This window comes from Cynocephalus volans, chromosome 7, assembly GCF_027409185.1.
Source record: "Cynocephalus volans isolate mCynVol1 chromosome 7, mCynVol1.pri, whole genome shotgun sequence".
NCBI lineage: Eukaryota > Metazoa > Chordata > Mammalia > Dermoptera > Cynocephalidae > Cynocephalus > Cynocephalus volans.
The window spans coordinates 97,718,116-97,730,929 of NC_084466.1; the positions used below are offsets into that span (position 1 = coordinate 97,718,116).

The 12,814-nt window shown below is 53.7% G+C and overlaps 1 protein-coding gene across 3 annotated transcripts in view; it reads right to left on the reverse strand.

Moving 5' to 3' along the window:
• Positions 1 to 12,814, reverse strand: part of CDH23 (cadherin related 23) — a 372,185-nt gene that overhangs the window by 228,017 nt on the left and 131,354 nt on the right. For all 3 annotated transcript variants that reach the window (XM_063101657.1, XM_063101655.1, XM_063101656.1), the window contains exons 6-7: positions 10,160 to 10,354; positions 6,392 to 6,520 (exon numbers count right to left, since the gene is read on the reverse strand). In XM_063101657.1, the coding sequence (XP_062957727.1) occupies positions 6,392 to 6,520; positions 10,160 to 10,354 (324 nt within the window). The remainder of the gene's footprint in view (positions 1 to 6,391; positions 6,521 to 10,159; positions 10,355 to 12,814) is intronic.

Consider the following 12,814-nt stretch of genomic DNA (forward strand, 5'->3'; position numbering starts at 1 on the left):
CATCCCCGGGCAGCAGCCCCTCACAGCTACCCCCACATACTCTCCTGGGCCAGGGGTCATAGAAAGATGCCACTAAATGAGCATCTCTCAAAGCGAGTTCTGAGGGCCCAAGTGGTGCGGGAGATGGTGACATGCCAGCAGCAGCAGGGGCTGTCCTTGCTCGTGCACGCACTCAGTGCCCAGCTCAGCCACAGACGCAGTTCCATTTTACAGACAAGGAAACTGAGGCACACAACTTAAGTGGCTTTTCAAGGTTCCACGGCAAGGAGTGAGTGGTGAAGCCAGAATTCAAATCCGGGTATTCTGACTCCAAAGTGCTCCTGCCCAGCAGGCGATGCTGCCTCCGTAACAGGTTCTGTGATGATAATGATGATGTCATCTGTGAAAGTTGTTGTCCTGTGTCAGGCACTTTATAGCACTAACTCATGTCAGATTTGGGAAAGCCTACATGCCCCATCCCCTTAGAGATGTCCAGGTGCTGTAGTGTAGCAAAGGCTCCGAGAAGCAGTAAAGTGGTAAAGAGACACGTACACCTTTGCTGTCCCGGGCTTGCTTATTTGAAGACAGACTCCCTTTTACATAACATCTGTTAACAGTGACAGCCCCAGACCCAGGGGTCCATGTGAGGTCATTTAGGAAGACGTGAAGTGGCTACACTAACCCCTACCCTCCCACATCACCCCACAGTGGGCTCTTTTTTGGGGGATCTGTCATTTAGTGGGTTACTCCTCGCACAGGAGAAGCCTGGGGGTCCTGATGGTGCAAGACTCTGGCCTAAGGCTCCAGCTGCCAGAAAGGGCTTTCTGGACATGAGGACAGCTCACTCTGATACAGCCTCATCCTGGCTGTGCCCCCCATGTGTCCCAGCATGAGGATCCCTGGGCGCCCTGGGCTGCTGAGGCAGGGACAGGCCTGCCAGGGTAACAAGGCCCAGTGCCTATCAGAGTGCCATTCCAGAGAGTCATTAAACAATACACATCCCAGTGCAGCCACAGGCGCCAGGCACAGGACAGGGAGAAGGAGTGCAGGATGAGGGGGCCAGTGCTGGCTTGTGCAAAGAGGGGACCTGGTGGCCAAAGGGCCCTCATTCCTCAGAGCCCTATGAGCATTCCCCCTGCACCCTGCTGTGGGCATTCCTGCCCTGGGCTACCCAGGGTCCTTCAAGGTGGGTGAGGCTCAGAGGAGAGCATCTGGCCCCCCAGGACAGGAGGACAAGGGGCTCTCTCCCCACAGCAAGAGTCATGCCCGAGCTTCCACAAGCGAGCTCTGACGGGCTCCTGACAAAGTTTGGGGTTTCATCTCTTTTCGGGTAAATAAATCCACTTTTAATAAAGCCCTGAGCTTTTAATACAAGTGCCGCCAGAAAGACTGGAAATGTTATGAGAAGGAATTAACGGGGAGGAATGGGGGCTCTTGGGAACTCACGGCTCTTGTTTCAGAGTCTCAGTGATTATCTTTTCAATATACTGAAACTTATTTCAAAGACGAGGGCATGGAGTAGTGCCGCCTGACCTGGCCCAGAGCCGGGCCCGCCAGTGAGGGTACTCTGCCTGCGGTGGTTCTCCAGGGGGCGACCCCCGCCGGCTGGGGTATGTGCCAGGGCGCAGCAAGGAGAGCAGGTGGGCAGGCCCAGGTCCGGCTGGAGGGCTGGAGACAGGGCCCAGCCTGCCTCGGGCTTCTTCCCTTCATGGGAACCTACATCATGGGGAGTAGGAGGCCTTCTTGGAAATGAGGCTCTCCCTAGAGAGGCTAACGGTGCACAGGCCCGCAGGGTCCCTACTCCTTGTGATAGGAAAAGGAGTACAGCAAGGTGGTTAAGGGTTTCACTCTGTTGCCCAACTGCCTGCATTTGATCCTTTTAACCTCTCGCTGCCTTGTTTTCACCACCTATAAAATGGGCATAATAACAGTGCCCACTCCCCAGCAATTGATATATGTGAAGCACTCAGAATAGCACTTGACACAGAGCAAATGCTGTAAAAGTGACTGTCTCTTCCCAGACAGTGCACATACATGTGATGTTTCCAAACAATTTCAGCCAACTCAGACACCCCAACACCCCAGATTCATAATCTCCAGATTTGTAATCTCCACCTAGAGGTAAGGAGCTTTCTGTGCACTATAAGAACCTCTAACAGCCTACTGGGAAAAACTAGCATTAGTTCAGCTATGTGCCAAGAACTGTGCTGGGCACCCAACACAGGCTCTCTCTCTCCCTTTTTCCTACAGTAGGGTTATATAGACGCCCTCTCACAACCCCTCAGTAGAGGTAAATATGAGGAAACTGCGGCTCAGAGGGTCAAGGGATTTGCGTAAGGTCAGTGAGTGGGTGGGGTAGGGGTGGGTGGGGAGTGAAGGGCTGTGTTGGGGGTGGCCTGGGTAGGCCCCATTGCCCTCTGTGCCCAGCACGTGTGCCAAGGCAGCCCCAGCCCATGAGGCCTGGGTACCGGTAGAGAAGTGGGGGCATAGTCCAGAGGCTGGGACTTCTCTAGAAGGGACCATATCTCTCCCCTTTGTGGCATGTCCCCTTCCAAAGTAACCCTCACTGGGAGAGCAGCTGGAGTGGGGGCCTGACTGGGCTGTACCTGGCCTCAGGGGTCCATGGCCCACCTCCTTCCCCACCAGCTCGGCTGGGACCCCCTCCTTCACTTCATGACGGGATTAAGGACTTTGAAGGTGGACATGCAGTTTGCTTCGGGAGTGGGAGGCACGCCTGTGGGGGGAGGCGGCTGGTAGGGGGTGAAGGGGACTTCCGACGAGAGCTGCCACAGCAGATTCTGAGGCAGAAAATCCTATTTCTCAGTCCTTAATTCCAGTCAATTCCAGTCAAAGGGCTGATAGGCATCGGCTGGCAGTAATTTGTGCAGTTTATCCGCTCTTTTCACCTTCTATCGGTCCTTCACTGACGGGCAGGCCGACATGCTACTGCTCGAGTGAGGAAATTAAAATCTGATGCAATAATCCCAAATAAGAAGGATTTTATTAGGTAATATATACACTTTAGATGAGGCATGCTAGCATGATACACTGATAGAGGGAGGCAACATGCTGGGAGCTGCAGATAAAGAGGGGGACTGGGTGAGAGTGGGGAAGGGTCCCAATGGGGGCCCTGGGGCAGCGAAGGTGAGGCCAGGAATAGGGGACACCTGGGTTCTCTGGCCTGGGAGGCTGCTCAGGCCACAGTGCATCTTAGCCCTGGCCTGGCCTGGGCATTAGTGCATTAAATCCGGATCCCACACTTTAAAGGGACATGGAGGGCCCAGATCAGGGCATGGAAACTGATTCGAAGCCTGGAAAAATCAGGCTTGGAGTGTATGGGAATCAGTGTGTAGGAGAAAAGCTGGCATGAGTCGGGGGAACTGGAGAACTCCTTCCAAGCATGGAAATGCGAGGAAGGGCAGAGGTGTGAGGACACGGAGGATGATTCTGTAGGTGCTGGGTAGGGGAGCCAGGCCAGCACCTGGGAGAGGCTGAAACCCACACTCACTGCCTGGCCTGGCTTCCCCAGCCCGGTCATGACCCAAGCGGTGGGGCTCAGACCTGCCCCTCCCAGATTGGGGGCCAGCAGTCTCCAGGGACTGGCCTTAGTGCTCTCACAGGGGCAGAGGGACAATGCAGGCAAGGCAAAGAGACGTCAAGATCCCTGCACCCGAGAGAGAAAATCAGATGCCAAGAAACTGAGCATAAGGAAGGAGAGCAGGAGCAAAGGCAGGTGAGAATCCAGCTTGCTCAAGTGCAGGAGCCGCTCTAACAGGAGTCCAAGGAACCATCTGGAGAGGGGAGGGTGTGGCTTAGCACAGGGCCCTGCATGCAGTAGGGGCCTAATAAATGACTGATGGATGAGTAAAAGAATGAAGTGTAGAATGAATGAATGGACAGACTCAGAAATCTGCAGATGTGACACAAAACACGTAATAGTTCAATTTAGTGCTGCTCTACTAGATACAGGGATGCTAGAGAAAGACAAGCTGGAGGGTCTCAGAGGACACTCATGTGGAGAACACCCCTCTTGCCAACTATTGCAACTCTGAGATGAAGCTGAAGCCAGGAGCCCCAACCCAATCGGACCGCTCTGACTGATTGACCAAGCCACTGACCACTGGTTTAATGTCTGCTAATTGCCAGCACTTGCTGGGTGCTTTATACGCGTTATATCCAATCCTCAAAGCCCTGACGTAGGGAGGCACTGCAGTGGACACTATCAGCCCCACTTTCCCAGTCAGGAAGTGGTCAGGAGGTTGTGTAATCTGGCCAGGGCAAGTGAATGGTGGTGTGAGGACTTCTCTGAGATCCTCTGCTCTGAGGCCACCATATCCCGCATGTCAATCAAGTTGGCTTTGGGCATCTCTGCACTCAGCCTGGGGTACAATGCCCCGAGACCCAAAGGAAGCCTGGCAGGAGGTCCCAGAGACTCAGGTATCTTGATTGCCAGGGGCTCAAAAGTGACATACACAGGTGAACATTACAGGTGAGACTACACATAATTAAGTGGTAAATTATGCAGCATACTGGCAGTCAATTCTACAAGGGTTGTAGGAGAGGGGCTGTCATCTCTGGAACTGGTGGGGAAGAAGCCAGGGGAAAAATTCTAAGGTGGGGAGGGAGCTGGGAACTAATGTGTGGATGGACTTTGGGTTGGCACGGGGTGGGGGGTGAAGAGGGTGGCAGGACGGTGAGAGTGCTGGTCTGCCCAGGGCATTTGTTCGCTTATTCATTCATCCATTCCGCAAACACTTCCCGAGCACCTGTATGTGCTGTGCCCACAGCAGTCCGTGCTGAGCTAGGCTTCCAGTGCAGCAGCGAAGCTGGGCTTGAGCAACTTGTTCGAGTGCTGAGCATCCAAGAGGCGTCTGGGCTGGGGGGAAGATCGTGGGCCCTGCCTCGCCTGGAAATAGCACACCAGTCTGACCTGATGCTGAGAGCATGCTGGCCTGGCAAAGGAGGAGTGGGGGCAGAGAGAAGAGGGTCTGGGAAGTCATGGGAGATGAAGTGAGCTGGGCTGAGCAAGGATAGTCTTCAGTCTCAAAAGCTGGGGCTCCTGCTGTTCACAGAATGCCAAGAAAGAGGAAGCTGGGGTGGGGGCACTGAGGTGTCCCTCTGCTCTCAAAGAAGCTTCAAACACCCGCAGTAGCAGGCTGAAAAACACCATGCTTGTTAGATCCCCTGGTCCACACCTGGTCCCAAGAAGGAAGTGGCCAGTGCTAGCCCCACATACCTGGAGACAGGAGCTTAGTACATTGGCTAAGTGGCCAAATCAAGATGCCAGTGGTCAGGACGGCCATCGTCTCCAAACTGCGGGTCGGGCCTCCCTGGCCTGTGGTGGCCTAGGAGCATGGTCTGCATCCCAGCTAAGGGAAGCCTGCCTGTCACTCATGCTGGATTCTGTGAGCCTGTACAGATGTGCAGTGGGGCCCTGAATACCCAGCAGCCTCAGGTGGCTGCCCCACTTTGCCTTCATAGCTGTGCGTCCTTCCTCTAAGTACACTGAGTTCCCTCAAAGAAGGGGCACATTTTTCTTTCCACAAATGCTGTTCCCTAAACTGCATGTTTGGGGGTTGTGTTTGCCCAGAGGAGGCACCTTTTTCTAATTTATTAGCCCAGAGGGAGTGTTTCATTCTAGTTTTCCCCAAAGCACAGATGGTTGCCAGACAAGGATGCCCATCATTGCCTGCCTGGCCCACGGCTAAGCAAAGCTGCCCCACCACAGCCCCTGCGGAGTGGGCAGTGGCATGTTTTGTTGTCTAAGATGCCCAATCATGGCTGATTGGCCAGGGGTGGACACATGGCCCAAGGGCAGGCAGCAGGCTGTCTGCAACCTACTACCTTGTGTCATGGAACAAAATCAGGAGCCTCTCTTGAAAACCTGAACTTGAGAAACCCAAAGGCTGAGCAGTTGGTGGGCGCAGCTGGAGCTGTGACTCTCAGGGAATACCCAGGGCCTGAGAGGGTTCTTGGAGAGGGGGGCAAGCTGCTGGCACCTTGGGCAGTGTTGGCTGGCTGACAGAGGCAGATTGACCAGTGGGGCACACGGCTGAACCACACTGAGGTTTTTTTGAGCCTGTCTGAGTCCAAACCCACTCTCCAGCCCAGGCTAGATTTTCCATGGACATCCCCGTCACTCCACGCCAATCTTTCTGAACTGCTCCCCTTTATTTGCCCAGCAAGTCTTTGCCGTTTGCCTCTTGGAGCCCTCTGGGGATGAGGTGAGAGGGTGAGGTGATGGAATGTGCTGTGAAGAGGGGTTGGGGTTTTCACTGTGCTAGGCCACCTACCACGCCATGCATAGAGACTGGGGGGTAGGAAACACCAAGGAGGAGCCCATCCCACCACCAGGGCCCCCTCCCCAACAGAAGCTTTGAGGGAAGTCCCACAGGGCCCAGGATTCTCTTACCGGAGGAGAATGCTCATAGATGTTGGTGCTGTAAGGTAGGTTGATGAAGATGGGGTCCATGTCCTGGACATCTGTGATGATGATGGCCAAGTTGGCCAGTGTGGACAGAGGCCTGGTCTTGTCTTGATCCTTAGAGAGCAAACGGTACACAGCCTTAGGTTAAATGATGTGTGGACACACACACACACAGAGACATGCGATGTGTTACACACACGTACACACACACATTCACGTGTGCTCCTACACTCCCGCAGGGAAGGGCTTAGTAAGAGGAAGCTCAGGAATTCTAAGAACCTACAGTGACTTCTGAGCTACGCCGGGAAACACAAACAGGGCCCCCAAGGCCCAGAAGGAGGTGGCTTGTCCAATGCCACAAACAGGGCTGGGGTAGCGCCGGCTCTCCTGACCCCAGACCGACCCACTATGCTGATGTCTGGTGGCTGGGATAACTGTCACTGGGTAGAGATGGTGCTGTCCTTAGCTTCTTTGCTGTGTTCACCCAGGGGCCCATTTCCTACCCCCATTCATCCCAGGGCAGCAGGGAGCTGACCAGGGTAGGGACTCTTTAGGAGAAAGGCCCTTTGGTCAAAGAAGGGGGTTACTTTGGGACCCCCATCCCTGCTGTGGGCTGTGGATTTACTGGTCAAGTGACTTTTCCAGTCAAACCAGCAGGGGGAGCCACGGGGCTTGTGACATTTGGGGGACTCCAGGAAGGAATCCTGAGAGGTCATGCAGGCCATCCCCCTGTGGCCAGGCAATGTTCAAACCCTCATGGTGCAGGGAATTTAGTCCTAACAAAACTCACCAGGAAAGGAAATTGGAAATCTGTATTCTCTCACCCCAAAATACACAGCCAACTATGATAAACTGTCTAAGAAGCCTGCTGCTTTTGAATAACAATTGCCAAATAAGAACAGCAACTACAGTGCTGAATACAGATTCTATACCAGGCACAGCGCAGGGCACCATATCTGCATTTACAGTTATTATGGGCCCATTACTCAGACGAGTTAACAGAGACTCAGAGAGGTTAAGTAACTTGCCGAGAGTCACACAACCAGTAAGTATGTAGCCAAGCTCAAACTCAGGTTCTCTTACGTAAAAATCTGCCCTTAACAGTCTTGATTTGGGACCCTACCATCAGCTCAGTCTCTAACTTGCTGGGTAACCTCAAATCAGTTCTTCTCCCTCCCGAAGTCTCAATGTCCTTTTCTGTGAGATGAAGGAGGCTCAATTGAATGGCCTCTCTGGTCCCTCGGCCTTGTAAATTCTCTGGTCTGGGATTTGAGGAGCGTCCACCCCCAAGTGAGACCTCCCTTGCTTTGTCTGGGGTGTCTGAAAGGAGGCCAGGTATTCCTCATGTGACAGCAAGCCTGGCGCCTGCTCCTGCCCTCTGCAGATAGAGCTGCAGAGCCTGGGAGGAGGAGGGAGGGCTGGTTGTCCTTAAGGGTCCTCAGGGGCAGCTAAGGAGAGGGTGGGAGGGCCTACAGGGATGGGGAGTGGTTTCAGCAAGGCAGGAAAAGCCTGGAAGCAGGAGGAGTTGAGCAGAGGGGCACTGGGAGAGACAATCTCCCAGATTCTGAGACCATGGGGCCCACAGCCCAGGCATGGGCACTGCCCATGGGACAGCCCTCAAAGATGGGCCTGAGTGACCATCAGCCACACAGGGCCAGAGGGGGTGCCCTTACCTCTTGGGCAGGGGATGTCAGTGGCTCAGATTGGCCATTACCAAGCTTCTCTGGGCAGCCGGCTTTTGTCCAGCCTGGCACATGTCCTTCCTGCCTCACACTTGTGGCTGCAGTCCTGTTCGTGCTGCAGATGTGCCTGTCCACCCTGGGCTCTGTGGCAAGGGGATGGCAGTGGGTACATTTGGTGGGGCAAGCACCCTGCCAGGCTCCCACTTGTAACTCTGGGGCCTGCAGCTCTCAGCTCCTGCCCAGATGCTTGCCCTCTTTCTCTATGAACCTGTTGCTGTAGGATAACTCTTGGCGGGAACCTCACCTTGCTCCCTGCAACCCCAAGCAGGAGAATTTTCTTGGGAAATGCTCAGTGGCCAAGGGCACAGCGTCAGACCTTGGAGGGATTCCTGGTATCAGGCAATCCGGAGCAAGTGGGAAGCCATTTACCCAGGGAGTCAATCCTAGGGCCCCTCCCATTCTGCTGCTGAGATTAACAACAATTTAATTGTATCCCAGCTGGAGTCCAGGCTCCCGATAGGCTCGGCCACCCAGATTCTTGCCCGTGTGCCAGCTCTGGTCTATTTCCCACAGCCCAAAGCCATTTCTAGGGTGGATGAAAGTTATCCCACAGCGACAGGTTCATAGAGAAAGAGGGCGAGCGTCTGCACGTTTCCGGACCCAGGTGTGTGCAAACGGAGAGTGGAGGAGGGCAGCTGTGTGTGTGGGTGCAAGGGCGTGCAGAAGGGGCAGGTGAGTGTGCGCAGAGGGCCAATTCAAGGCTTGCTGGTCCCCTGGGTGCCAGAAGTCATTTTTGCAAATAGTAATACACAGCTCCTCCCAGGCAACCCTTAATTAGGGGAGAAGAAAAGATTGTGAGTGTCATCAGCAGTGACCTCCCCAGGGGCCACTGGGCCAGGATCAAAGAAGAAAAGTTTGCATTTCATGGCTCTTCAGGCTTCTCTGCATTTTGGCCAAGCCTGGGGGAACCCCATCTCTCCAAACTGGATCCTTGACCCCAGTCCTGATCCAGAGCCTGGGATCCGTCGTCTGTGACCTTCCAAGCAGAGGCCCCAGCACTGCTGGCGGCCCTCGCTGCAGCTCCAAGTAGCAGGGGTGGATGCTGTGTGTCAGGCAGATGGGTCCTGGAGGGTCAGGAGGGATTCCCATGCTTTGTTTTGTTCTTGGCCTGAGCTTTATAAACAGAAATCTAAAGGACAACAGGCCAGTTTCTCGCCCTGCTGCCAGCTGGGGGCTCCAGCTGGGCCCGAGGCAGCAGCCAGCAGCAGGGAAAAGGGGAGCGCAGGGGAAAGACACTATGTAGGATGTGGCTGGCCTGTCCCCCATGATCTTGCAAACAGCTGGCAGCAAAGGCCAAACTGTGATGTTCTGGAGATGCAGATTCCTGGCCGTGGGGCATGGTGGTTAGAGCACTGGACTGGGAGCCAGACAGCCTGGGTTTGGGTTCTTGCTCCACCACTACCCATTGGCTGTGTAAGTCACAACAGTGTCAGCTATAAAATGGGACAACTTCTCTCTCCTGGCTCCTGCCCTTGACTCATTCAACCTGGAATTCCCAGGGGCCAGCAGGGTGCTTGGCAAAGATAGATGCCAGGATGCCTGGACCCCTCTGCTCCTGCATGTGGGTGGTGTCAAAACATAGCTGGGTTGACACCTCCACCCTGTGTCCCAGAGAGTGAGAGGATGCTCTGCACTGTGAATGTCCTGAGGAGGTTATCAGAGAAGGTTCTGGAGTTGGGCTCCTAGGTGACCATGGGCATGTCTCTGAATTGCTACTATTCTCCAGTTTTCTCATCTGTAAAATGGGCATCTTAATAATATGTGCGACATAGGGATGTTTGAGGTTTAATGGAGTCAGTCCATTCCAGTGCTCAGCACGGTGACAGGGACACATTATAACACACATTATTACACAGCATGGTAACATTCGCTGTCATTTTTATCATTACTATTGCCAGTATCATTAGTATAGATCCTTGAGTAGCATGGAACCGAGCCCATGTCCCAACAATCTCTTTGGAGGTGGGAAGAGGCCAGTGGCTGGTTGCAGGGCCCCAGTGTGGCAACTCACCGTGGCATTGACGGTGAGCTGGTATGCCTGTGTGGTCTCATAGTCCAGCTCCCGGATCACTGTGACGATGCCACGGGCACTGTCAATGGCGAAGAACTGGGAAGGGGGTTGGAAGGAGTAGAGGACGCTGCCGCCTGCACCCAGGTCAGGGTCCGTGGCATTCACGATGAAGATGGGCGTCCCCACTGGTGTGTTCTGCAGGTGAGAGAACAGCAAACCCAAGGGTGAGTTGGGGCGTGGAGCAGCTGCCTTCATCAGGGACTGTTCCCCCAAAGCCTGTTACTCATGTCCCTCTAGCCAACCAGATCTAGGGCTTTGTGATTTTCATTCTAAGAGGGTTCAGAAGAATTGAAAATGCAGTATCTAATTTTTTTTTTCCTTCTTTTCGATGGCCTCCTGGTGGCTGTAAGAGCACCAGTTACAAAGATGATCTGCTCATCCTGAAGTTCTGGGTGAAGGGCCTTTTGGTCCCCAGGCCCATTTCTTGGCAGTTTCCCTTCCTCTGCTGAGTGCCCCTTGGATGCCCAAGCTGCAGGCATCTTTCTTTGGAGACTGGCCTTGGGCATCCTGGCAACCCTTCTAAGGGTCTGACAGACTATGTGCTTGAGGCAGGGGTGCTCTTTATAAGGTCCCTAGCCAGGCTGGCAAGGGCCTCCAGAGAGAAATGTCTTGGAGTTGAGTTGCCATGGTTTCTTCCCAAGTTTGCCGGTTCTCCTCCATCAGCAGGCAAGTGTCAGGCTGCATGGACAGGCTCATAACCTGCCCATCTCCAGCCACTCTGTCTACTGGGGACAGAGGGAAGACAGCGGGAGGCCCCTCTCCTCCTCACCATCCATGACTCCCCAGTGCCCTTTGCATAGAACACAGGCCCTCATGGTCTGGCCCTGACTCCCCTTTCACGTTTTATTTCCTGGTCGTGTGGGGCTATTTGTGCTTCTTGAACCCAACAGGCTGCCTCACACCTCTGCACTTCTGAACATGCTTTTTCTTTGCCAGGACTGCCCTCCCCAGCTCCACTGCTTGGAAAACAGATGCTCACTCCCTCCAACAGAGAATCAAGTCTGCAAAAGGGCAGAGCCGATAAGTGCCAGGGCTTCAGAAATGGACAGACCATCTGTTGGAATCCCGGCCTCCCTGTGTGTCTTTGGGTTAATTATTTAATCTCTCTGATTATTAATCCCCTCTCTATACACTAAATTTAATAGGGTTAGTGTGAAGAGTGCATAAGCTTATGAGTATAAACTTTCCAGCATGCACATAAGTACTGAGAAGATGTCAGTTGTGATTATAATGTCTGAACACTTTCTAGAGAGGTACAGACATGGGCACCTTCAAGGGTAGGACAAGGAGGTGTCAAGAAGCACCGTGAGTATTAATGGTCCCACGCTGGGCATTCTCTGTCTGCTTCCCTCCCCCTGCCCCCTAGATCCATTGCGTATCCTGTTCTGTTTCCCCTAACCCCAGGGTCCTCAATGGACTGCATCCCCAGACTCTCTTGCTGGCTGGCTTCTAGTTGGGTTTTGCTAATGGGAGGCTCTGGTAGGAGCTCAGAGGGCAGGGGGAGAAAGCGTTTGGGGTATTACCTTCCCACTCCCTCCAGCTCCAGCCCAGCAGCCACTCATCCCTGGTCTCAGCTTTCAGTGGGCTCTGTTGACAGTATTTCTTTCTCCTTCTCCCTTCAGCCCTAGAGGTAGTAAGAGCTTCCCACTGTTTTTGCCCCCTGGGTGCCTTAACATCCTTTATCTTCCCCCAACCTCAGGCACTCTTCTGTAAGTAGTCTGTTCACAAAAATGCCAACTGGAACTACCTGAGGTGAATTCTTCTGGGATCCTGACAGATACAAACACCCTGTAAATACACACCCTGATTCACCACGTGCAAAGTCCTGGACACTGAAGTCTTCTGGCACTGAGCTCAGTGAACACATGCCCCCCTGACATGCCCACCAGGGTCGCACTGGCCTTGAGGAGATCTTTCTGAGGTTCTCTGCTAACCTACCATTCCCTCTCCTGCCTCCTCCCCTCTCTAGATCTCACATGAGTGTCAGAGCCAGCCCCATGAGTTCAAAACAAAACACTCTGTGGGGGCCTGTGGATCCTGCCATGAGAAGGGATGAACATATCTGATTTCAGAGCAGCTGGTCCCCTGTGTGGCAGCTAGACACAGCACTTGGCCAGTCAGTTCAACACACCCCATATGGAGCCAGCACCCAGAGACAGGGATGGCTCTCGCAAGATGTCAGTTCTCCAACCCCTGCCTCAGGGAGGCGAGGACATTTCACCCATCCACACTGCATAGTCCAGGGCACAGGTGCTCTGAGCATCTGATCAGAGGATTTAAAAGCAAGATCCAGGAAACAGTGGAAAAGAGGGGAAAGAAGTGATGGTCCCTGTGTCTGACCTTCTTGGATTATGTTTCATGCCCTGCAGTAAAAACTCATTTAATTTCTGCATAACTTAAAAAGGTTTTAAATGGGCCTGGCAAAGAAAAACCACTCATGTACTTAGAAGGGACAAGCCACTGGAGAGAAAAGAATGCAGAGTTCCTGCATTTCAGGTCCTGGGTACCAAGCTCTCAGGGAAATGGGAGTGCACTCAACAGCACATACATGGGGGCTCCTCCAAGCACCCTGCTGCTGCTCCGTGGAAGTGCACA